Source organism: Lepidochelys kempii, chromosome 6, assembly GCF_965140285.1.
Source record: "Lepidochelys kempii isolate rLepKem1 chromosome 6, rLepKem1.hap1, whole genome shotgun sequence".
NCBI classification, from domain to species: Eukaryota; Metazoa; Chordata; order Testudines; family Cheloniidae; genus Lepidochelys; species Lepidochelys kempii.
Window position 1 is genome coordinate 46,165,806 of NC_136385.1, and position 27,350 is coordinate 46,193,155.

The 27,350-nt window shown below is 42.7% G+C and overlaps 1 protein-coding gene across 6 annotated transcripts in view; it reads right to left on the minus strand.

Annotated features, from left to right (window-relative positions):
• The window catches only part of ANO3 (anoctamin 3), a 390,571-nt gene that overhangs the window by 223,208 nt on the left and 140,013 nt on the right, over positions 1-27,350 (minus strand). Inside the window, exon 1 of one of the 6 annotated variants that reach the window (XM_073347805.2) lies at positions 16,231-16,413. The exons of 4 other annotated variants lie outside the window; for them this stretch is intronic. In XM_073347805.2, the coding sequence (XP_073203906.1) occupies positions 16,231-16,282 (52 nt within the window). In that variant the 5' untranslated portion in view covers positions 16,283-16,413. Of the gene's footprint in view, positions 1-11,659; positions 11,912-16,230; positions 16,414-27,350 lie in introns of those variants that run through there. One more of the 6 variants, XM_073347807.2, reaches the window with a different exon arrangement.

Here is a 27,350-nt window from a genome sequence, read left to right on the forward strand (position 1 = left end):
GCAGTTAGAGGCAAAAAGGCATCCTTTAAAAATTGGAAGTCAAATCCTAGTGAGGAAAACAGAAAGGAGCATAAACTCTGGCAAGTCAAATGTAAAAGTATAATTATGCAGGCCAAAAAAGAATTTGAAGAGCAAGTAGTAAAATCTACAAACTAACTGCAATTTTTTTTAAGTACCTCAGAAGTAGAGAGCCTACTAAACAAGAAGTGGGGTCAATGAACGATTACAGTGCTCAACGAGCACTCAAGGAAGACAAGACCATTGTGGAGAAGCTAAATGAATGCTTTGCATCCATCTTCACTGAAAAAGATGTGAGGGAGATTCCCACACCTAAGCAATTCTTTTCAGGGGATAAATCTGAGGACCTGTCCCAGACTGAAGGGGAAATAGAGGAGGTTTTGGAAAACATTGATAAATTAAACACCATTCTTATGTTCCTATTAAGTGGCCATGCTTATAAATATCCTGACCCTTACGTTCATTCCATGATATTTTATTTCCCCACCATATCTGCTATCATCCCCATCTCTCTCCTCTTATATTTCTGAGCATCCCCTTTGTGCCTTTGAAAATCTTCTCAGTGATTTCTTCTCTGCTTTCCCAACTTTCTGAGCTCTGCTGTGGCTCCCATATCTCCTCTTTCCCATCTATCCCTTTTCTTCTCATTTTTTTGTGCCTATTTTCACATACTTTAAAAAAAACAAAACCCACCCCTCTTCTTATTTCGAGCTGTGACAGAAAAGGAAGCTAATGGAACAATGCAGGTCAGAGAAATACCTATGCTGGTACAAAAGAAAGAGAATTAACTTCTTAGAAAATTAAATGTTACGTTCAGGGACAGGGCTGCATTAACAGCACTGGAGACAGACTCCGTTCTCTCTCTAAAGCATAGGTAGGTATAGTCAAAAGGGAAAAAGCATTTCTATACATCGCCTCAACTGACCCAAAGGAACACCAAATGAGAGAGCAGCGTACCCATTCTGTCACTATTGAGACCACCATCAAGTGTGTCAAACTCCCAGTTAAACAAAGTGTGATGGTAGATTTATGATGCAGACATCCATCCATTAAAAAAATCACCTTAGACCCCCGCCCCCTGCTAACACCTTTCATTTAGGTTACACAAGATTTGACAGATGATAGTAATTTTCAGTCACTGGGCTAGGTTTGAAACAATGACTTAGAGCTGTAAGGGTCTGAATCCATATCCCATGAACAGATATTAAGCAGATTTTGTTTATATCTGGGAAAGGAAAGGAGGCGATTGATGTACACTTGGGCACTGACAACTAAAAGGCGTTTAAAATCCAGACCATCTCAGATAAGAATTATAGAAGTTGTAAGACATTTAACAAGAAAACTTGTCAGTTAGGATTAAAATGTAAGGACCTACAATACAATCCTAAATCTGTAAAAGCAGATATGTTCCATTTTATTCACTACCTAACCTTTTCATTTATTTTCTATCCCCAAAAGCATGCCAAAGTTATTATCTGCAACATTAAACTGATTAGCAATTAGACTTCTGAATTTTGAAGTGTGAATAGTTGATTTGCAGTTTCTTTCGTGTATGCATTGTCTTTGAGCTGTCAGCACAGGACACTGCATGCAAATCCAACAAGACAAGTAAATCAGCAATAAAATTATGTTCTCTTGGCCTGCACATTTTTAAAAGCCACAATCCCAGCATGCTCTAAGGATGTAATTTCTGAAGGTGCTGGACAGGAAGGCTCTTCAGACTGTTAATGTCCTGAAATTTTAGAGATTAATCCTAATCCAGGAGGAAAATTAAACCTCTTTCTTGGCAACAGATTTTACTTTTGTATAGACTGAAAAATCCCACTCTGCCCCCTAGGGATGGAACATGAACATTCACATCTTCCCCATGTCTGTATGTGGAAGCTGACTCAAACAGAAGATCTTAAAGATCTAAGCATTTACTGAGAGCCAAATTGTGACCCCTGTAGTAATACTGACAAGCAGTTACTAACATCAGTGAACCTGCTTGCGTAAGTGCTCACCAAGGTGAAGAAGGGCTCACAATCTGATCCCAGGGGAACAGCGAGCATGTACTCACATGCAGAGAGGTTCAGAGATGCTGAGAAACAGTTCTGTGTACTTTAGCGTCTTTTAAAAAGATAGCACAACTCTTCTAGGTTAATCCACAGTACATAAACAGGGTTTTTAAAACAGGCACACCTGAACTGGTTTTAACATGGATTTAGAAAAAGATCAATCTGAACATTGCTTATACCACATACAATGAGACATTTTGGATTCTAATGCACATAGAAGTGAATAAAGAATCTCCCATTGATTTCAGTGGGCTTTGGGTCAGACTCCAATATAACAAAAAAGACTTTAGATTGCACAGCAAACACTTGGCCTCCCTGCCATCACAATATATTTGTTAAATTGTATTTACCATTAAATATTTTGTAACGTAATTGGCCACATTTGTTGAAAATCCCTAGTAGATACATTACCTAGAGGGCAGGCTCTTGGTGCAAATGATTAAGATGATTTTTGATAAACACAGAAATCTTTTCCTAGCTGCTGAACTCCTAAAATACATTCAGTCAGTCCTGAGATTTTTTTTTCTTCCTGATGGTTTTGTTGCCAAGAAATACATCTGAACAGAAATACTTAGTGCTATTACAAATTTGTTGTTGGGGGCACATGGAGATTATATTAGTGACACAGCTGCTTTTTCCATTCATGTATCATTCTTCTCTTAAATAGATGGAAAAGTGACAATTTTTTTATTAAAAATATACTTTTTCTCATCCCTCTTTTACTCTGTTACCAAGACGGAACATCCATAAGTAGCAACCATTGGCTACTTGTAAGACTTGGAGTAATTTCTCCCGAATAGATCTAAGTGACCACAAGTGGTGTATCTGTTTATATTACCCTGCTGAGAACGATGATGGATAGGCAAGGTGTTTTAATGCATATCTTATAGCCAGCTCATGGATGTTAGGCTCCCCTCAGAACAATACTACAAGACAGTCAGCAATGGTCATTCTGAATTATCAGGCATGTGTGGTGATTTTCATAGCCTTTAAAAACAAAGTAAAAATAAGCTTCTCTCAATACCTTATCTTTGTTCTTTCTGTCAGGTGGTGGAAAGAATTTCAGCAATTGCTCCTATCCTCTTAAGAACATGTAGGGACAATTTTTCAAAGGAGAGTGGGTGTGCCTGCAAATATTTGGCACCTGTTGGCTGCCAAAAAGACTGCATTTGCACGTGTAACACTAAGAATACGGAGGAGGAAAAGGACCTTGGAGTATTGGTTGATCATAGGATGACTATGAGCTGCCAATGTGATATGGCTGTGAAAAAAGCTAATGTGGTCTTGGGATGTATCAAGAGAGGTATTTCCAGTAGGGATAAGGAGGTTTTAGTACCGTTATACAAGGCACTGGTGAGACCTCACCTGGAATACTGTGTGCAGTTCTGGTCTCCCATGTTTAAGAAGGATGAATTCAAACTGGAACAGGTACAGAGAAGGGCTACTAGGATGATCCGAGGAATGGAAAACTTGTCTTATGAAAGGAGACTCAGGGAGCTTGGCTTGTTTAGCCTAACTAAAAGAAGGTTGAGGGGAGATATGATTGCTCTCTATAAATATATCAGAGGGATAAATACCGGAGAGGGAGAGGAATTATTTAAGCTCAGTACCAATGTGGACACAAGAACAAATGGATATAAACTGGCCACTAGGAAATTTAGACTAGAAATTAGACTAAGGTTTTTAACCATCAGAGGAGTGAAGTTTTGGAATAGCCTTCCGAGGGAAGCAGTGGGGGCAAAAGATCTATCTGGCTTTAAGATTAAACTTGATAAGTTTATGGAGGAGATGGTATGATGGGATAACATGGTTTTGGTAATTAAATATTCATGGTAAATAGGCCCAATGGCCTGTGATGGGCTACTAGATGGGGTGAGATCCGAGTTACCCAGGAAAGAATTTTCTGTAGTATCTGGCTGATGAATCTTGCCCATATGCTCAGGGTTTAGCTGATCGCCATATTTGGGGTCAGGAAGGAATTTTCCTCCAGGGCAGATTGGAAGAGGCCCTGGAGGTTTTTCGCCTTCTCTGTAGCACGGGGCACGGGTCACTTGCTGGAGGATTCTCTGCTCCTTGAAGTCTTTAAACTACGATTTGAGGACTTCAATAGCACAGATATAGGTGTGAGGTTTTTTTTGTAGGAGTGGTGGGTGAAATTCTGTGGCCTGCGTTGAGCAGGAGGTCAGACTAGATGATCATAATGGTCCCTTCTGACCTAAATATCTATGAATTGTGCTTACATGGGCTTACTGAGTCTTGCTGTGTGTCTGGGTGCAACATGTTGGCTCCTGTGGGCACAACTAGCACAGGGCATTTGGGTGGGTATACTCTTATGTCTACACTATGGAATAAGGTCGAATTTATAGAAGTTGGTTTTTTAGAAATCGGTTTTATATATTCGAGTGTGTGTGTCTCCACAGAAAATGCTCTAAGTGCATTAAGTGCATTAACTCAGCGAAGCGCTTCCACAGTACCGAGGCTAGAGTCGACTTCCGGAGCGTTGCACTGTGGGTAGCTATCCCACAGTTCCCGCAGTCTCCGCTGCCCATTGGAATTCTGGGTTGAGATCCCAATGCTTGATGGGGCTAAAACATTGTCGCAGGTGGTTCTGGGTACATATCGTCAGGCCCCCGTTCCCTCCCTCCCTCCGTGAAAGCAAGGGCAGACAATCGTTTTGTACCTTTTTTCCTGAGTTACCTGTGCAGACGCCATACCACGGCAAGCATGGAGCCCGCTCAGGCAACAGTCACCCTATGACTCCTGGGTGCTGGCAGATGCGGTACGGCATTGCTACACAGTAGCAGCAACCCCTTGCCTTGTGGCAGCAGACGGTACAGTACGACTGGTAGCCGTCATCGTCATGTCCGAGGTGCTCCTGGCCACGTCGGCTGGGAGCGCCTGGACAGACATGGGCGCAGGGACTAAATTTGGAGTGACTTGACCAGGTCATTCTCTTTAGTCCTGCAGTCAGTCCTATTGAACCGTCTTATGGTGAGCGGGCAGGCGATACGGACTGCTAGCAGTCATACTGTACCATCTTCTGCCAGGCAGGCAAGAGATGAGGATGGCTAGCAGTCGTACTGTACCATCTTCTGCTGAGCAGCCATGAGATGTGGATGGCATGCAGTCCTTCTGCACCGTCTGCTGCCAGCCAAAGATGTAAAAGATAGATGGAGTGGGTCAAAACAAGAAATAGACCAGATTTGTTTTGTACTCATTTGCCTCCTCCCCTGTTTAGGGGACTCATTCCTCTAGGTCACACTGCAGTCACTCACAGAGAAGGTGCAGCGAGGTAAATCTAGCCATGTATCAATCAGAGGCCAGGCTAACCTCCTTGTTCCAATAAGAACGATAACTTAGGTGCACCATTTCTTATTGGAACCCTCTGTGAAGTCCTGCCTGAAATACTCCTTGATGTAAAGACGCCCCCTTTGTTGATTTTAGCTCCCTGAAGCCAACCCTGTAAGCCGTGTCGTCAGTCGCCCCTCCCTCCGTCAGAGCAACGGCAGACAATCGTTCCGCGCCTTTTTTCTGTGCGGACGCCATACCAAGGCAAGCATGGAGGCCGCTCAGCTCACTTTAGCAATTAGGAGCACATTAAACACCACACGCATTATCCAGCAGTATATGCAGCACCCGGAACCTGGCAAAGCGATACCGGGTGAGGAGGCGACATCAGCGCAGTCACGTGAGTGATCAGGACATGGACACAGATTTCTCTGAAAGCCTGGGCCCTGCCAATGCATGCATCATGGTGCTAATGGGGCAGGTTCATGCTGTGGAACGCCGATTCTGGGCTCGGGAAACAAGCACAGACTGGTGGGACCGCATAGTGTTGCAGGTCTGGGATGATTCCCAGTGGCTGCAAAACTTTCGCATGCGTAAGGGCACTTTCATGGAACTTTGTGACTTGCTTTCCCCTGCCCTGAGGCGCATGAATACCAAGATGAGAGCAGCCCTCACAGTTGAGAAGCGAGTGGCGATAGCCCTGTGGAAGCTTGCAACGCCAGACAGCTACCGGTCAGTTGGGAATCAATTTGGAGTGGGCAAATCTACTGTGGGGGCTGCTGTGATGCAAGTAGCCCACGCAATCAAAGATCTGCTGATATCAAGGGTAGTGACCCTGGGAAATGTGCAGGTCATAGTGGATGGCTTTGCTGCAATGGGATTCCCTAACTGTGGTGGGCCTATAGATGGAACCCATATCCCTATCTTGGCACCGGAGCACCAAGCCGCCGAGTACATAAACCGCAAGGGGTACTTTTCGATAGTGCTGCAAGCTCTGGTGGATCACAAGGGACGTTTCACCAACATCAACGTGGGATGGCCGGGAAAGGTGCATGATGCTCGCATCTTCAGGAACTCTGGTCTGTTTCAAAAGCTGCAGGAAGGGACTTTATTCCCAGACCAGAAAATAACTGTTGGGGATGTTGAAATGCCTATATGTATCCTTGGGGACCCAGCCTACCCCTTAATGCCATGGCTCATGAAGCCATACACCGGCAGCCTGGACAGTCAGGAGCTGTTCAACTACAGGCTGAGCAAGTGCAGAATGGTGGTAGAATGTGCATTTGGACGTTTAAAGGCGCGCTGGCGCAGTTTACTGACTCGCTTAGACCTCAGCAAAACCAATATTCCCACTGTTATTACTGCTTGCTGTGTGCTCCACAATATCTGTGAGAGTAAGGGGGAGATGTTTATGGCGGGGTGGGAGGTTGAGGCAAATCTCCTGGCTGCTGGTTACGGGCAGCCAGACACCAGGGCGGTTAGAAGAGCACAGGAGGGCGCGGTACGCATCAGAGAAGCTTTGAAAACCAGTTTCATGACTGGCCAGGCTACGGTGTGAAAGTTCTGTTTGTTTCTCCTTGATGAAACCCCCCACCCCTTGGTTCACTCTACTTCCCTGTAAGCTAACCACCCGCCCCTCCTCCCTTCAATCACCGCTTGCAGAGGCAATAGTCATTGTTGCTTCACATTCATGCATTCTTTATTCATTCATCACACAAATAGGGGGATGACTACCAAGGTAGCCCAGGAGGGGTGGTGGAGGAGGGAAGGAAAATGCCACACAGCACTTTAAGCACAGCACTTTAAAAGTTTACAACTTTAAAATTTATTGAATGCCAGCCTTCTTTTTGGGGGGCAATCCTCTGTGGTGGAGTGGCTGGTTGGCCGGAGGCCCCCCCACTGCATTCTTGGGTATCTGGGTGTGGAGGCTATGGAACTTGGGGAGGAGGGCGGTTGGTTACAGAGGGGCTGCAGTGGCAGTCTGTGCTCCAGCTGCCTTTGCTGCAGCTCAACCATACGCTGGAGCATACTGGTTTGGTCCTGCAGCAGCCTCAGCATTGAATCCTGCCTCCTATCATCACGCTGCCGCCACATTTGAGCTTCAGCCCTGTCTTCAGCCTGCCACTTACTCTCTTCAGCCCGCCACCTCTCCTCCCGGTCATTTTGTGCTTTTCTGCACTCTGACATTATTTGCCTCCACGCATTCGTCTGTGCTCTGTCAGTGTGGGAGGACAGCATGAGCTCGGAGAACATTTCATCGCGAGTGCGTTTTTTTTTCTTTCTAAGCTTCACTAGCCTCTGGGAAGGAGAAGATCCTGTGATCATTGAAATACATGCAGCTGGTGGAGAAAGAAAAGGGACAGAGGTATTTAAAAAGACACATTTTATAAAACAGTGGCTACACTCTTTCAGGGTAAACCTTGCTGTTAACATTACATACATAGCACATGTGCTTTCGTTACAAGGTCACATTTTGCCTCCCCCCACCGCGTGACTACCCCCTCAACCTTCCCCCCTCCCTGTGGCTAACAGCGGGGAACATTTCTGTTTAGCCACAGGCAAACAGCCCAGCAGGAATGGGCTCCTCTGAGTGTCCCCTGAAGAAAAGCACTCTATTTCAACCAGGTGACCATGAATTATATCTCATTCTCCTGAGGATAACAAAGAGAGATAAAGAACGGATGTTGTTTGAATGCCAGCAAACATACACTGCAATGCTTTGTTCTACAATGATTCCCGAGTACGTGTTACTGGCCTGGAGTGGTAAAGTGTCCTACCATGAAGGACGCAATAAGGCTGCCCTCCCCAGAAACCTTTTGCAAAGGCTTTAGGACTACATCTAGGAGAACCGCGAATGCCAGGGCAAAGTAATCCTTTCACATGCTTGCTTTTAAACCATGTATAGTATTTTAAAAGGTACACTCACCAGAGGTCCCTTCTCCACCTGCTGGGTCCAGGAGGCAGCCTTGGGTGGGTTCGGGGGGTACTGGCTCCAGGTCCAGGGTGAGAAACAGTTCCTGGCTGTCGGGAAAACCGGTTTCTCTGCTTGCTTGCTGTGAGCTATCTTCTTCGTCCCCAAAACCTGCTTCCGTATTGCCTCCATCTCCATTGAAGGAGTCAAACAACACGGCTGGGGTAGTGGTGGCTGAACCCCCTAAAATGGCATGCAGCTCATCATAGAAGCGGCATGTTTGGGGCTCTGACCCGGAGCGGCTGTTCGCCTCTCTGGTTTTCTGGTAGGCTTGCCTCAGCTCCTTCAGTTTCACGCGGCACTGCTTCGGGTCCCTGTTATGGCCTCTGTCCTTCATGCCCTGGGAGATTTTGACAAAGGTTTTGGCATTTCGAAAACTGGAACGGAGTTCTGATAGCACAGATTCCTCTCCCCAAACAGCGATCAGATCCCGTACCTCCCGTTTGGTCCATGCTGGAACTCTTTTGCAATTCTGGGACTCCATCATGGTCACCTGTGCTGATGAGCTCTGCATGGTCACCTGCAGCTTGCCACGCTGGCCAAACAGGAAATGAGATTCAAAAGTTCGCGGTTCTTTTCCTGTCTACCTGGCCAGTGCATCTGAGTTGAGAGTGCTGTCCAGAGCGATCATAATGGAGCACTCTGGGATAGCTCCCGGAGGCCAATACCATCGAACTGTGTCCACAGTACCCCAAATTCGAGCCAGCAACGTCGATTTAAGCGCTAATCCACTTGTCAGGGGTGGAGTAAGGAAATCGATTTTAAGAGCCCTTTAAGTCGAAATAAAGGGCTTCATTGTGTGGACGGGTGCAGGTTTACATCAATTTAACGCTGCTAAATTCGACCTAAAGTCCTAGTGTAGACCAGGGCTTATAGTTAATCCTTAGAGACTACATCAATAGGGAACATGACAATTGTGAAGGAAATCCCAGAATTATTTTGGCTTATCACACTCCAGATTTTTTTCTTCGCAGTCTCCCCCAGAAAATTTTGCCAAGGCTAGTCACAAGTACAATGTTTATGAGACTGAATTAACTGAAGCTGCACAACAACTAGAAGGTAATAAACCAATACCAAGGCATGCCATTATCTTGAGCAATCACCAAGTTGACATCTGTACCCCAAATGTATTTAGAAGGAAAACCAACACTGAACTGTGACAAAACAATTCTCCAGCATGCAATAGGTTTCTAGATCTCAATGTTTTCCTAACACATATGCGAATCAGGAAAAAAAGGCTTAATTATTGTACATATATTAACTACAAATGCTATATTTCATTGAAATTGTAACCTATTGTAACTTGATAATTATTTAAAAACTCATTATGGTCTAACACCTTTGGCTACACAATCTGGGTGCACATTAAGGGATTTACATGGACCTGCAACTAAGTATGTATGTAGCTCTTTAAAAATGTGGGCTTTGCCTTTCAATATAATGGCATATAATTTTAAATGCTAACATTTACTATGTTGTATCTTTAAAATACTGCATGCTGAGTGAGCACAGAAAAGACATTTTAAAAGGTGTGTGTTTAGGGCTACTTTCATTGCTATAACCAGACACAGTTTAGTAAAGCTTATAGACCCTGAGAATGGCATTGAGACTTTAACACATGTGCAGGTGAAAGGAATGGGGCCTGACAACTCTTCCACTAGTTCTGCATTATTTTTGAGAAATTGTTTCCTTTTTGCCATTATTGTAGCCTTTGTGAGAAATAGCATGTAGGAAAATGAAATGTGACATTCATAAAACTATGATATAGTTGCACCTTTTAATCATTTCAGCAATATCTCTGCTCCTCATTAGCTTCCAAAACTGAAACAAAAATATGATCTTTGTAAAATGCCATTTAGAATGGCAAGTCTGTGTTGAATAAAATTAGCTTTTAGAACAGGCTTCAGGTTTTTAGATCTCATATTTACAAAATATGTAATACGGTGCACTATTATATAACAGCTTTCATCTGAGTATCTCAAAGTGCTTTACAAACATTGATTAATGAAACATATCAACATTCCTGGGAAGGAAGGAAGTATAATTATATGTCCTCCAGAGATGAGTCCCAATCAAATCACACGTCTGAACAACGCCAACGTTTTTGGTTGTTTGAGTCCAGTGTCTTGGTTCTGCCTGTTACGCAGATAGTTCCAGAAACAAAATTTGACGTTGTATCCAAATATTTTTAAAGTTTGGAGTGCTCGGAAGTTTGCACCTGGAACTAAAATTAATGAAATATTTATTGGAAGCCAGCCAGTCAAAAGCTAAGTAGAATAAACACACTTTATATTGTATGTTGCCATAGGGAGTGAGTCCCAAAGTCTGCAATTAGAAAGTAGTGCTGAAAAGAGCAATGCCAGTCAAGAGCAGCATCCACCATATCAGACCAACAATCCATTCAGACCAATACCACCTTTTTCAGAAGAAGGTGAAAAAATCCCACCACATCATGCATGTAAATGAACAATATCCAGTTGTCATTTAGGTCAGGCACTCATATGCTTCTGACATGAGCATGGTGTAGGAACCTAAATATAACATCTACTTTTACAAATTGCACAGTTAGCTAGTGGTGAAAAAAACGCTCATGCTATTTTTACTTCATTCTCCCTTCTGCACCTTTGCCCAAGGTTTGTTTCACCCACCTGTTATGTCTGGTTTTGCATTAATTTTAAGTTCTTTGGGGGCAGGGACTCTTACTGTACATACGTACAGGGCCTAACATGCTTGGATCCATTAGGCACTACTGTAAACAAATAAATAATATCTGATGCAGTGTTTGGATCTCTCAAGCTATGAAAAACAGCAAGTACATGCAATACAAGTCAGCTCGGAGACTTCCCCCATGCCCATCACTAGCAGAATAACACTCCTTCTATACCCTATTCTGATACTAGATGATAAGAATCCCATTGATATCTTTCAGCTAAGTGTAGATGGAATTGTTCTGTCACCATTTTCTTAGTATCCTGCTAAAGAGATTCTTGACCAAGAGTCAAATCGCTGTTTGTGAGCACATAGCTTATGGCTCACCATATCCGAGGAAGATATTAATAATCCACAGCAATAAAAAGCCCCAAACCTCTTTACTGGCCTTAATCAGTCAAGAAAGTCATGAGTGCATTTCACAGGTCAGAATTCTATAACTAAATCCAAAACCTCATTAAGCAAAAAATGGCCCAAAATCAACCAGCAAACAAAGCATTCCTCTCCTTCTCTTCTGACAATTCTTATGCAAGTAATCAAAGGTTAAATCCCATCTGACACATGTAAGATAAACAATTCAGTGTTAAATAATAATACAAGATAGAAAAATGTATACCTTTAGGAATGTTACTGAATTTCTCTGCTATGACAATGCATCTGTGCCTTGCGAGACAATGCAGATTAAAAATAGTGACAAAAGGACTATCCAGATGGCTCAACTGATCTAATGCACTACCATGCTGTGGACCTGGATTAGTCTAACTTTAGGACTATTGTTCTTTTTGACAGGGATAATTTCAGTCATTTGGAGTCCGACAAGGCAAGGGGAAATGAAACATCCATTCCATGAACCTCTGCATGGCTTTAGAATAGATTTTTTTTTAACCACTCAGGTGATAATGTAATGATGTGCAACTTTTGAAACTTGTGAGTATTCACTGTATATATGCTTGGCTTTGGACAGAGGGCAGCACCAAGCCATGCTTGGATATTCTACTGCCAGCCTCCTGTTCTAGACCCATTGTCATAGAATCATAGAATAGAATATCCGGGATGGAAGGGACCTCAGGAGGTCATCTAGTCCAACCCCCTGCTCAAAGCAGGACCAATCCCCAACTAAATCATCCCAGCCAGGGCTTTGTCAAGCCTGACCTTAAACTTCTAAGGAAGGAGATTCCACCACCTCCCTAGGTAATGCATTCTAGTGTTTCACCACCCTCCTAGTGAAAAAGTTTTTCCTAATATCCAACCTAAATCTCCCCCACTGCAACTTGAGACCATTACTCCTTGTTCTGCCATCCACTACCACTGAGAACAGTCTAGATCCATCCTCTTTGGAACCACCTTTCAGGTAGTGGAAAGCAGCTATCAAACCCCCCTCATTCTTCTCTTCTGCAGACTAAACAATCCCAGTTCCCTCAGCCTCTCCTCATAAGTCATGTGTTCCAGTCCCCTAATCATTTTTGTTGCCCTCCGCTGGACTCTTTCCAATTTTTCCACATCCTTCTTGTAGTGTGGGGCACAAAACTGGACACAGTACTCCAGATGAGGCCTCACCAATGTCAAATAGAGGGGAACGATCACGTCCCTCGATCTGCTGGCAATGCCCCTACTTATACATCCCAAAATGCCATTGGCCTTCTTGGCAACAAGGGCACACTGACGCATATCCAGCTTCTCGTCCAGTGTAATCCCTGGGTCCTTTTCTGCAGAACTGCTGCCTAGCCATTTGGTCCCTAGTCTGTAGCAGTGCATCGGATTCTTCCGTCCTAAGTGCAAGACTCTGCACTTGTCCTTGTTGAACCTCATCAGATTTTTTTGGCCCAATCCTCTAATTTGTCTAGGGCCCTCTGTATCCTATCCCTACCCTCCATCGTATCTACTTCTCCTCCCAGTTTAGTGTCATCTGCAAACTTGCTGAGGGTGCAATCCACACCATCCTCCAGATCATTTCTGAAGATATTGAACAAAACCAGCCTGAGGACTGACACATGGGGCACTCCGCTTGATACCGCCTGCCAACTAGACATGGTGCCATTGATCACTACCCATTGAGCCAGACAATCTAGCCAACTTTCTATCCACCTTATAGTCCATTCATCCAGCCCATACTTCATCTTGCTGGCAAGAATACTGTGGAAGACCCAAAGAAAACAGAGCAAGGAACCAAAACACTAGTCCACAGATAAAAATGTATTTTTTCTAACTTTTGAGAGATCCTAGATTTCTGAGCTTCACTGCAACATGCCAGAGAACTTGGATGTTCCCTTTCAAGCTATGCAAAGGAATGTAATTATAGAAAGCCAAAGAAACCACCACACATCCTCTCAGCCATAACAAAAAAGCTCAGAGTAGTAAACCAACCAGTTAAGGGAAACAAACACAACTTTCTCCAAACCAGTGAAGGTTGGACTGTAAAAGTTAACCTCTCTCCATTAAATCAGTCCGAGTATTGTGTCGCCTGAGGCTACCCCGTAAGGCTCAGTCCACAAAGAGGTGTATTCTTATAAATTGCTTTTATATGATACATTCCTCTTTTTGTTTGACCTACATCTTAACTCTATATTGAGGATCCACAAAGAAATAATTGCTGGAACTACCTCCCACCCGCAAATGTAGCTTGCTCTTAATGCAATTGAAGTATAGAGAGCACAGCTGTGATAGGCAGTTGGCCATTCTACAAGGATTATCTCTGATTTTGTAGAAAATATAATTTAGGGCACATTTTTTGCCTACAGTTAAACAAATAATATGTATAGGCAGCATCAAGATAAACATACAAAGACAAATTTATATACAAGTCTGAATAAAAATCACATCCTGACTTTTTCATGTTGAGAAATCTGTGCTTGTCTACAGAAGTGCAGTGCTAGATTTCTTTAGTACATTAACCCCTTAAATATCACTGGAATTTATTTTTATTATTATTGTGCACTCAATTTTCTGTCTGTGATTTGGTTTGTTTTTTTGGGCAGGTGTTTGTGTTTTTTGTTTTGTTCTTCCTGTGGCCTTTATACCAATCCTGTCTACTGTCATTCCCAGTGGCCCCAAAAGCACTAGGATGAGAGAAAATACTGCTGTCCAGGACTTGGAAAGCTAACTCAGAGTGAGTTGGCACTCTGTACTGTTCAGTCAATCTCTCTCTTCTTTTTTTTTTTGGAGGGGGGGAGGGGACATGCTTTTTTCTTTTTGGCCAAGGGTGTTACCGTATTTCACAGGCAATGGTATCCATGGGTATACATGCTCCATGACTTATTGAGAGCACTCCATCTCACTTACACGACTCTATTGTGGCAAGTCTATTTACTCAGATTTTGCACAAAGTATAAGGACCGAATGAGAATCTGTTTCTGAGTATGTGGCTTATTCCACAGACTGTAGCAGAGCTAATACATTATGAAGTTATGGAAATGTTATAAGCATACAGAATCTACGACATTGTTCTTCATGGTTCTGTTACTGTAATTACATTCCATGCTGAAACTAAGAAATTATGCTAATTTTTAAATGAAATTGTTTTAAGAAAAGTATGGTATAGTTCCCTTAGTACCTTGGGAGGGATTCTCGAGTTCATTAATCGTTGACCTGACATAAGTAATGGCTCAAAAGGAACTGTTAGATTCGATAAACTCCGTGTATGTGCTGCACAGCTGTCATCAGTCCATGGGCTTACAAATATGACATTTAAGAAAAACAATTTACTGTACTTATGTAATATCTCATTTTTAAAAGGAATGAACTTGACATTTTACAATTCAGAACAGCAAAACCAGTTAGAGCACATAAAGGAGGGGCTGGGTGCAAAATCACAAGGTCAGTTAAATTTATTTTGGAATTACAGGAGTACAAATATCAAACTTTTCCGTTTCCTGTCACAGATGTGCACTCAAACAGATCATTTTAAAACAAAATTTGGTGGACATAGGAATTGTTCCCAGGATGAATGCTTGAAACTTATGATAAAAGTAGAAATTGTATGGATTAATGAACTGCAGGACATAAAAGTTTGTAGTAGAACAGAAATGCTGACCGAGTTGTGCTAACTGTAGCAGCACAAATGGACCCACTCTAACAAAGCAAATGTTGATCCCTCCTTACCTATGAAATACTAATGTGATCACGGTGGGGGAAAAAAAGCATGCAAACAAAATCCAACCTTCCATGGACTTTTAATGTATTTATTAGACCTTTATTGCACCATGTTAACAGGAGATTACAATGATTAATAAATATTTCAGTCACAGTTGCTAACAGACATATATTAAGAGTCTTACTGGGCAGTAGCCAAAGATTCCAATGTTCTTGATGTGCAAAAGCAGACAAGGATCAAAGTTAGGTATTTTTGTTTTGGGGGACTAAAATGCTGAAAGTAGCTATGGTTATTTTCTTCTTCTGTACGGTTTGTACTTGATTCATGAATTTACTAATGTATTATATAGGCTACAAATAAAAACAACATTACCAAAATAAAAGAAAACAGCAGAAAACTGGAGGGAGAAACCCCCACAGAATCTTTGTCACTTTCACCTAAAGCTATAAAACAGTACTGAGTATTTATTATAACAGCTGAATAGAACTAAGGAAGCAGTTTCAATACTGAACAAAGTTTTCATGAAAAACTAAACGTATTAGATCAGTTCTATAGTCAAACATCATGCAGCATTAGCACGGGTATTGTAAAAGCATGCTTGTAAAGTAGCAAATGACGTCTATGGTGCTACTTACTTGTGATCTTCAGCCTTTTAAAAGCAAATACCATTCAGCTGCAATGAAATACATTCACAGCAACATCCTATAACAATGAAATGCAGCTATGCCAAGCACATTTTTCCTTGCACTGCACTGCAATGTGGATCTTTTAAAGGACATAGGTTATTTGCTTAAAATCAAAATCTTTGAATGCCTTTTAGAATATAAACCAAACAACCATATTTATTATACAGTGGATATTGTAATCCTAGAGAATGTTACTTGTCTTGCAATGGTAGAAAAAATGTAGCCATTTCAGGGACCAAACTGATGGATAACATTATAACTTACTGCAAGAGTTTAAACACATCTGCATCGCACATAGCTCCGGTATCTGGAACAGCTGGTGTACTGGTGCTTGTATTAGATCAGACTGCAAGGGCATGCAGACCTAATAATTTAGCACACAATGCTAGAGACAAAAATATTTCTACTGACCTTTTTGCTGTCTAAAGGACTGAATAGAGCCCGAATGGTGAACCATTTTCATTCATAGGAGCTTGACAATATTCACTCACTGAGCTCGAGAGGGTCAAGGGGTTTCAAATGGGAAATGGAAAGACTCCCCGGCTGCATAGAATCTAGGAGCTTCTGAAGAGCTGTGCAACCCGACACCTGCTTTAGCAAGCACTTAGCTTGAAAGACTCCACTCCCCACTGTTGTCATAGAAACCAGAAAGGCTGGTCCAGCACCATACTCCCCTTAGCGGATGCTTAAGGAATAATTCACTACATCAATCTAACAGGGAAATGCAACAATATATTTTTTATTGAAGAAAGAAGTGTTTTGTTGCTTGAAGCATATTTTTTCAGATAAAGACAAACTCAAGTACTTTCCCTAGTGCTGAACATCACTGCAAAAAGTAATAGTTTCCAAACCCTAGCCAAACCCTAGCCATGGAATGTCTCCAAGATACAAAATTGTTCAGAAGTTTATATGGTCCTGACCATCAGCATATTGACTGAAGTAAAATGCGTTTTATAGATTCACTCCAAGTGTTTCCCCCAAATAACACTTTCATTTATTTCTGTAGTCCTTTTGTCTTTCAAGGCTCCTACCTTTGTCTAAAAGAAATCATCTAATAAATAATTTTTTTAAGGACAGATAGACACAGCTATCACCTACTTTGTCTATTTATAAATTTTAAAAATTGCAAATGTACATATGCATAAAAAGCATATATTTGTCATTTCATATGTCACGTTTTAAGATTGCAAATTCTTTGGGGGAGACACTGTTTCTTTTTATGCTTGCATAATAGGAAGCCCCAATCTTTACAGGGCTTCACAGGTTTTATTTTATAAAAACAGAAAGCATCCAAGATTGCACATCTATTTATATAGGTTCTGATATGGTCGCTATCACTGACATTCCAATGATCATTTTTGCTCCACTCCATGCTGTGTGGAAAGAGAAGCATTTGAGCCAACGTGGTTCAAATTTATGAGGAGATTTAATGCCTGTTGGGTTTTTCCACCCCCCCACAGTCTACATCATACACCTTCCATGGTGAGCAGCTTTCAATAAATTATCACTCATCCATTGTTGCATCTCCAGCATATGTCTTTTCTCTGATCTTCCTAGCTTACAATCAATCTTCTACTTTATTAGGTACTTCACTAGGAGTGGCACAGAAAAAGAATGCACACTCCTCTTCTTTCCACATAGAAATAGATAAATCAGCTCACTTAAAGTAAGAAATACCCAAAGCCTTTTTACCAAACTTGAATAGTCAAACTTTTAAGAGGCTGAAGATATTTAGATAACTTTTCATTTGTTCATACTTCTGGTCAGAAGAGGTGCAGGAGATGCCCTGGACCAGCAATTGCTGATTTCTTGTGCTGAACCTAATGGGTTCTCAAATGTCCATCTTAAATCCAGTTCCAACCCAAGGACACAGTTAAAATTCCAAAACTGCCAAGGAGAAAGGTTATTCTCATTGTATTTTCAGACACAGCCAGAAGCAGATGTGCTGGAAACCTGTTTTCATGAGCTTGACAGCCTTTGATGTTTCTTGGAATCTACACACACAGTGGCTTTGTTCAATACCAAAATTTCGGTCCTGCCTCAGTGCACGGGGTGGATTTGATGGCTTTTTGAGGTCTTTTCCACCCCTACAGTTCTCTGTCCCTATTATTCTATAACTCTCTGAGTGCAATTACATGTGTTACAGCATTTTGGAAGTCCCAAATAAGATCTTTCACTTTTATTTCATTTAAACTCAAGAAAACAAAGGCATGTATTATCTAAGCCTTGTGGTTATACTCCTCCACTGCTGTGTAACTAACAGTGCCTGTGCTGCAGAGCCATTGTGTTACAGTGAGGCTTTCAAACCTGTCCAAAACTCTCAATATAGCACTCTGAGTGATAGGTTTTCTCCAGTGTCTCACTGAAAACTGGTCTACAGCAGAAAACACTGTAAAAATGACAAATTAGAGACCCACAGCTCCCAGCTCACTTCAGCCCTTCAGGTGATATGACAGGGCTCTGGGCAGCATTAGTCTGTGGTCATCTGCCAAGCAATCTATGGAGTAACCAGGTAAGTGAGCTGCCAAGAACCCAGGCAGGTTTCCAAAAGAACCCTAGGAACCCTGCTCCACTGCAGCTCATGAGGAGCCAAAGAGCTTAGGAATTTGAGAGTCAGGGCTCCCAGGCTCTTGGCTCCCTGTTGGCCTGCCACATGGGCAGCCAAAGAGCTGGGAACCTGGAATCCTGAGCCCCTTCGTAGGCTATTGGTTGGGCTGTCACAGAGTAAGGCATGAGAGCTGGCAGGAAACCAGGGAGGGTTGCACCAGAACCCTGCCTGTTTTTTTGTTTTTTTTTGCAACTTCATCAAGACAAGCTGTCTCTTTGAAACATTTTGATTTTATTTTGATTTGATGAAATCAGCATTCTCTGACAGAAAAAAAAAACAGAGGAGTCCTTGTGTCACCTTAGAGACTAACAAATGTATTTGGGCATAAGCTTTCATAGGCTAAAACCCACTTCATCAGATGCATAGAAGGAAAAATACACCTGACCCAAAATGGCTGGAGGGGGGGCAAGAACAAAGGGTTTGGGCTGCCTGTGCAATGCTTTTGCCAGGAACAGATCAGGAATGCAAACCTTACAACTCCTGTAAAGTTAGTAAGTAATCTAGCTAGAAAATCCGTTAGATTTTCTTTTGTTTAATGGCTTGTAAAATAAGCTGTGCTGGAGGGAATGTGTATTCCTGTTTGTGTCTTTTTGTAACTTAAGGTTTTGCCTAGAGGAATTCTCTATGTTTTGAATCTGATTACCCTGTAAGGTATTTACCATCCTGATTTTACAGAGATGATTCGTTTACTTTTTCTTCAATTAAAATTCTTCTTTTAAGAACCTGATTCATTTGTCATTGTTCTTAAGAGCCAAGGGTTTGGGTCTGTATTCACCTTTACCAATTGGTGATGATTATTATCAAGCCTTCCCCAGGAAAGGGGGTGTAGGGCTTGGGAGGGATATTTCGGGGGAAGACGTCTCCAAGTGGTCTCTTTCCCTGTTCTTTGTTTAAAACGCTTGGTGGTGGCAGCATACTGTTCAAGGACAAGGCAAAGTTTGTACCTTGAGGAAGTTTTTAACCTAAGCTGGAAAGAATAAGCTTAGGGGGTCTTTCATGCAGGTCCCCACATCTGTACCCTAGAGTTCGGAGTGGGGAAGGAACCTTGACACCTGTGCTTGAAGGGGACACATGTATGATGGGGGCTGGCTCAGGAGCCAGACTAAGAAGCAGAGCAACCAGCTGCAGGCCCTGGAGAAGCTGCATGTGGGCTGGGACCACAAACATATGTTAGCCATGTGCAGATAGACCCCATGTTTGGGTAGAGGAGGAGGAGGAGTTACTAGGGTCAATGCTTGATTGGCATGCCTGGGAGACACAACTGAAGGTCCCAGAGAGTCCCCAGATGGCTGTGATATGTGAGCTGAGCCTGGGAAGGACCATGTGACCAAAGAGAGGGCTGGCTGCCTGAGGACAGGTTAGAGCAGCCGGAGAGGATGCAGCTCCTAAGTTGCTCTCTGCCACAGAGGACAATGCACCCACAGCCGGGGACTCACTCCAGCCAAAAGGGAGAGCTGTCTGCTTTGCAGTGAACCTTTCACAACAGGTCTCATCTCTACCACCCAGATAAGGCTTGTAGGAGAGACTTTGAGGGGCTCACTAACTTACTTAACTTGGTTTGTGGGTTTTTAGTGGTTGTTGCGGGGATTACTCATTTATATCCTGGACTCCTTCACCTGTTCTCTCCCCCTTCTTTTAATTTACACCACCCTTTCCAGGAATAAGTATAGTGCTCTATTTCTTGGTCCTTGATTCTCTGTTATCCCTCTTTCCTTTGCCAAAAGTACGTTAGAGCTACCAAACAAAAGCTTATTTTCTCTTAGTTGACTGTAGCTCACAGTATACTGTATGTTTACAAGGCTACATAAGGGTCCAACTTCAGGAAGGGCTTGCCTACACTAGAAAGTTCTGCTTTACCTACCGTTAAAGCACTACAACTCCCCTAATCATGATGCAGCCATACCAAAATAAAGATATTTTAGAGCAGTATAGATATTCCCATATAGGAAAGGGAATAAGTTACACTGATATAAATCACCTTTACAACAGTATAGCTATATCCACATTAGGGGCTTTGACTGGTACATTGGCAATGAAATCACACCCCTAACTGACATAGTTGTACTGGTAAAACTTTTCAGGGTAATAGGGCTGCCAACTTTGGTTGGATGAATTCCTGGAGGTTTCATCACATGGCATTATCTTTAATTAAAGATTAATCATTAATTCCTGGAGACTCTGGGGCAATCCTGGAGGGTTGGTAACCCTAACTGTAGACCAGGCCTAACTGTAATGTATAAGTAATATACTGCTGTCATAAATATAAAGGGAAGGCTAACCACCTTTAAATCCCTCCTGGCCAGAGGAAAAAACCCTTTCACCTACAAAGGGTTAAGAAGCTAAAGATAACCCCTCAGGCACCTGACCAAAATGACCAATGAGGAGACAAGATACTTTCAAAGCTGGGGGGGCGGGAAACAAAGGGTTCTCTCAGTCTGTATGTTGCCTTTGCCGGGACCAGAGCAGGAATGCAGGTCAGAACTCCTGTAAAGAGTTAATAAGCAATCTAGTTAGATATGCGTTAGATTCTGTTTTGTTTAAATGGATGATAAAAGAAGTTGTGCTGAATGGACTGTTTTTGTGTCTTTTTGTAACTTAAGGGTTTACCTAGAGGGATTCGTTTTGAATCTGATTACCCTGTAAGGTATTTACTATCCTGATTTTACAGAGGTGATTCTTTTACTTCAATTAAAATTCTTCTTTTAAGAACCTGATTGATTTTTCATTGTTCTTAAGATCTAAGGGTTTGGGTCTGTGTTCTCCTGTGCAGATTGGTGAGGATTTTTATCAAGCCTTCCCCAGGAAAGGGGGTGTAGGGTTTGGGAGGATTTTGGGGGGAAAGATGTTTCCAAGCGGGCTCTTTCCCTGTTATATATTTGTTAGATGCTTGGTGGTGGCAGCAATAAAGTCCAGGGGCAAAAGGTAAAATAGTTTGTACCTTGGGGAAGTTTTAACCTAAGCTGGTAAAAATAAGCTTAGGGGGTTTTTCATGCAGGTCCCCACATCTGTACCCTAGAGTTCAGAGTGGGGAAGGAACCTTGACAACTGCTATGGGCAGTCCAAAGATTGATGTAATAACTGAAAAATCCTCTGCACCTCTTCAGGCCAGCTGACCAATTATTTTTTGAACTTCCAATGAAGGCTTGATATTTGTTTGCTTTTTGGGTGAAGGTGCAGAAAGAAATGCAGTCAAACGTATTCAAACACATCTGCCCATCCTAATAGATTTCTGTGTTTGCAGCATAAGGTAAAGCATCTCCTCCACCTCTGTGGCTACAGCAAAACCTGCTCCCGGAACTGTTGCACCTTCTTGCTAACAGGCAGCACTGAAGCTGATGCACAGCAGGCAATAGCAAAGGGAGGCTAGCCAAGTTGGCTCCTGCTGAACAACAAGTAGGGAGAAACTAAGCATTTGCCAAAAGGAGAGCAGCAAAGCCACGGAAGAACAAATTTTATTCTCAAGCTTCATATAAGGTATTAAAAGGGTGGTGGTGGGAGGGAGAATGAGTGGTGTTAAACTAAAAACTATACCAAAGTAACTGAATGTCCTTTAGGGGAGAAGAACACAACAGCAAAATCAAATTATGATAGATACTGTAAACCTGGTAGGTAATGAAAATGTGAACGGTATTTGTAATGCAATCTTCAAACAATTTCTAGAGCTTTATCATAACAAGTGTCAAGACTTCTGCATAGAAAAGTTATATCAAGTAGAGGCCTGAACAGAGGTCAAGAATAAGAGATGAACACTATGTACTGGCATTATGTAATTAGTTAAATATGAGGAAATTCTTGCAATAAGGGTTTGGAAACAAATGCAGCCAGAGAAAGAGACATGCATACAGACAGATCAATGTGTCTCACACTTTGTGAAGCTAAGGAGCTCTTTTTTCTTGCATTTGGACAATGCTTAAATGACCATGTAAATGTGCAGATCATACAAAGAAAATAAAGGAATGTTCTGGCAACTTATCCCAGATGGTTTTAGAGTGAAAGCTTTTCCTACTACATAGCAGTTGTTCTTTTACCTTCAGAAACTTCATGTACCTTTTGTGGAAACCAACAAGCAAAACAAGTTCAAACTTAAAATATTTTAACTTGTAAAATATTTAAGAAATACTTTTTTTGCTCCTTTGGTTCTTTTCTAATTGTAAAGCTCTATTTTTAGCATTGGAGTATACACACAAGACTACAAATTTGACAGCTCGGATAAAATCTGCAAAGAGAAGAGAAAAGTGCCTATAAAGAGTTTAAATTAAGCCGTTGTTATTCTCAGCTGAATAAATTTGAGGATAATGTTGAAACATGGATGATTAGAAACAAGAGCTCCTTATAAAATAAACATAGGCCCCACTCTAATTATAATGGCATTTTAGAGCACTAGAAAATAAGGGCAATTATGAATCAGTGGCTAAACAGGCAGGTGAAACTCAGGGATTTATGTATCACAAACAAGTACCACAAGAGCCTTGAAACTTATGATAAAATGTATTTTAAAAGTTTACATCAGCACTCAGCATCTATAAAGAAACATTCCATCTTCCAAAACTCATTAGTAATAGTAGCTAATCCCCATAGCTCTGCTCTGTGAACTATTACCATCTTTAATTTGAAAGGAAGATCAAAATCAAAACTGTGCATCTGAAAATCCAGATCTGGACCTGAATTGGCTATCAAACAACAGAACCAACATACTATATCCAAAGCTGGGGGCTGAAAATGCACATCTGAATTTTTGGAGTTTGGACAGTTTTGTTTGGCATTCAGATTTGTTTTATTACAGAGACAGATCTGATCTGCAAAAAGAAAAGGAGTACTTGTGGCATCTTAGAGACTAACCTAACTAGTCTCTAAGGTGCCACAAGTACTCCTTTTCTTTTTGCGAATACAGACTAACACGGCTGTTACTCTGAGATCTGATCTGCAAACTCAGCTGCAGTGTTTTGGTTCAAGCCTTTATATTTATTACATACTGTCAAAATGGAGGCAGAAGGTTTAGCCACAAGGACAATCACTGTCAGGACAGATTAGTATATAGAAGTTCTTAGTATCCAGTCTTGTGGTCTCTTTCTGTAATAATATTAATGATAATCACAGATTACTTTATTGCAATGGGAATATTGTCTTATTAAGGACTGCTGGATTGAGTCCTAGATCTACTTCCAAAGTATATCTTTGTGACTGTGGAGAATGTTACTTTATTTGGGAAAATGGGTAAATAGGCATTGTGAAATAGACATTTTTTGCAGCATAAAACATTGTGCTTCTGTAGCATCTTTCATCTCAAAATTTAAATCAACTCTTAATATCCCTGTGGTGAGTGATTTATACAGGTCATTTCTCCTACAAAAGAAACACAAGGTAGACATCTCAAAGGTAGACCATAGCAGCTATTTAACAATACCCAGAAACAGAAAGTACAGAATAAATAACTCAGTCCAACTGAATCTGCAGTGGGAATTTAGGTAGGTTACATATAATTATCAGATTTCGTATTGTGGTCAGGTGGACACCCCTACTCTTATGAATAGTGCCTTGGGATTTTGAGCAGCTTGTTAAGAGTGCTATCAAATAAGTCCTCCAAGATGTACAGAGATGCCACACTTCATTCAGACTTTAGTTTCCTGTGACACACTTCTTGCTGAAGAGCAGGAAAAAAAAAAGTGGCCCAGGACAGGACAGTCACAGGCTGCAGTTACACAGCGTAGCAGAAGGTTGTTACTTCATTTCTCTACATCAGGGGTCGGCAACCTTTTAGAAGTGGTGTGCCAAGTCTTCATTTATTCACTTTAATTTAAGGTTTCACGTGCCAATAATACATTAGAAGGTCTTTCTATATAAGTCTTTATATATTATATAACTAAACTATTTTATGTAAACAAGGTTTTCAAAATGTTTAAGAAGGCTCATTTAAAATTAAATTAAAATGCTGATCTTACACCGCTGGCCTGCTCAGCCCGCTGCCGGCCTGGAGTTCCATTCACCTAGGCCGGCAGTGGGCTGAGTGGGGCCTGTGGCCGGGACCCCGGCTGGCAAGGGGCCGGTAGCCAGAACTCCAGACCGGCAACAGGCTGAGTGGGGCCAGCGGCTGGGACCCCAGACCAGCAGTGGTCTGAGTGGCTCAGCCCGCTGCCGGTCTGGGGGTCCGTCCACTGGCTCCTGCCAGCCAGGGTCCCGGCTGCTGGCCCCGCTCGGCCCCGCTGCCGGTCTGGGGTCCTGGCCCTGTCCACTTGGAGTGGGTACCTACATTCTCCCTGGTTCTAGCCATTCTCTTCCTCTCTCTGCACTGAGATGAGGGTGGGAGTGTGCTGAGTACAGGGCTGGGGGTAAAGGAGCAGGCTGGGGGTTGGGGTACAGGGTCTGGCCAGAAGCAAGAATGAGGGAGGGGGCTCGGGGTGGTGCAGGAGGTTTGGGTGTGGAGCGCTTACCTTGGCAGCTCCCGTTTAGTGCTCAGGGTGTGGAGTGCAAGAGTCAGGGCATTGGGTGTGGGGGGGCTAGGGATGTGGGGGGGTGCAGGAGTCAGGGCAGGGGGGCTGGGTGTGTGTGAGTAGGGTGCAGGAGTCAAAGGTGGGGGGGCTGGGTATTTGTAGGGGGTGCCGGAGTCAAGGGTGGGGTTGTGGGGGGGTGCAGGGGTCAGGACATGGGGCTAAGGTATGTGGGGGGTGCAGGGGTGAGGGCAGAGGGCTGGGTGTGTGGGGGTGCTCCCAGCCCCCTGCCCTGAGCGGCTCATGGCAGGGGGCTGGAGGGGATATGCCGATTCCACCCCCTTCCCCAAGTTCCCTGGAGCAGAGAACGCGAGCATACTGCGGCTCCGCTTTTCTCTCTCCCCCTCCATAGCAAGGGCTGTCAGCTGATCAGCCACAGGGAGGGAGAGAAGAAGGGGCAGGAACCCAGCATGCCAGGGGAAGAGGTGGGGGGAAGGGGGAACTTGCCTGCCCTGCAAGGAGAGAGCGGTGGGCGGAGAAGAGCGGGCCAGTCCGGGCAGGATTTTTAGGGTGCCCGGCAGACAGCAGCATGCTATTAAAAATTGGCACGCGTGCCATAGGTTGCCAACTCCTGCTCTACATAGTTCTGTTCAAGGGTTTATCTTGAGACCACTATGCTCATCAGCAAGATACTACATGATACCAAGATTGGTACCATGCTGGAAGACCCAGTGAAAGAGGTTACTTTGCAGCGGCTGCTACTGAGGCAACTGCAAGATCAGGGGAAATGCTGAGGTTCAAACAGCAATTTGAACTGTACATGAAACTTATGGGGCAAATAAACTGGAGGATGAGCCAAAGATTGCTCTTAACAGTGGTAGACACAGAAACCCTAGATGGATACAATGCAGATGGCGGAGTGGGGGTGGGGGAAGGGGGAGAAAGAGGAAAGCTTTGTAAAAACAATGAAAATTTTTTGAGGATTATTGTGTCCCCAGAAAAAAAAATAGCTACTTATGAGAGCCACTCCTGGGGGAATTATGCACCAAAAATTAAAAATTCTGCACACACTATTTTAAAATTCTGCAAAATTCTGCCAATTTTATTTGTTAAAACACCACTACATAATCATGCCAGTTTCAATTATTTAGGTTATTTATTTCAAAATAACTGTCACCAAGTATATCTGTGAGAATACAGATACACACAAAAATCCCCCACCCCAAGGACTAGAGAGTTAAACAAACCCCTATGACAACTCAATTCCTGTTTCTCTGCCCCCTCCCAGAGCCCAGCTGAGGGGCTACACACCTGCACCCTCTTCCCCCAAAGCCCAGCTGCAGGCCCCCTGCCTTGCCCAAATACCTACATCTGAGCCCAGCCATGGGGCCCCCTCTTGCCCAGATACCCACACCCCTGCTCTCTCTCCAGAGCCCAGCCACAGGGCCCCCTCTTGCCCAGACCCCTCAGAGCCAGGGATCCAGAGGGAGAAACAGCCTGATGCTCGGTCCCAGGCTTGCAGGGAGTTTCCTTTGTGCTGCCCTCTCCTTCCCTCAGGGCATTTGGGGAACTGCAGCTACCAGGAACCTGTTAGCTCTCTCCTCTCCCCCCTGGCAGTGTCTTCTGTGTGTGAGCTGGGCTCTGCCCAGCAGCCCTAGTTGCAGCCAGCAGCCCATTTCTGTGAGGGAAAGGAAAGTCTGCATGCACAACATTAATTTCTGCAAAATTCTGCTGTGGTGCAGAATTCCCGTAGGAGTAATATATTCAGGATGAGAACACAGAAAGAAGGGGAAACAATAGAGGAGTTTGTCAGACTTAAAACTAAAATGTGAGTCCTGTGAATACAGAATATTAAAAAACTCATGAAAGACCAGATTGTACTGAGGTGTAACAGTAAAAAAGTCCATGAATGTTCACGAAGGGTGATGAATCTGACACTAAAAGGAGCAATACGTATATGCCAAGCGCCACAGCAATTAGAAACTGAAATTGAAAGTCTAGAAAAAGAGACAGTTCACATGACTGAATCCTCTAGTTAGGCTTGGCAGAAATAGATTTTTCTTAATCTTAATAGATGACATCAATATTTATTTTTAAGCAATTTTTTCAATTTAAATATTCACAGTTGCAGGAAATTATGAGGGATGTCAGATAATTATATAAAAGTGGGCACTGAGATTCAAAAAGTTAATGTTTTATAACACTTAAAATACAAATTGTCAGCATCACATGTAAAATATACAAAGTAAATATCCTTACATCAAGCATTTTGACTATCATTGATGGAAATATTTTTTATTATTTTTTGTGTGTAAATGTCAATTTCATTATACTAATAAAAATTTAATCCTTCCAGCCCCAAAGATAGCTAAACCATCAAGGGAGGAAGTTAACAGAAATTAAATTGGCCAAAGACAGAAACATGGAAAACAGGAAACAATCCAGCAATGAGGCACCCACCATTAATGCAAATATGTAAAAACTAATAAATATGTAGA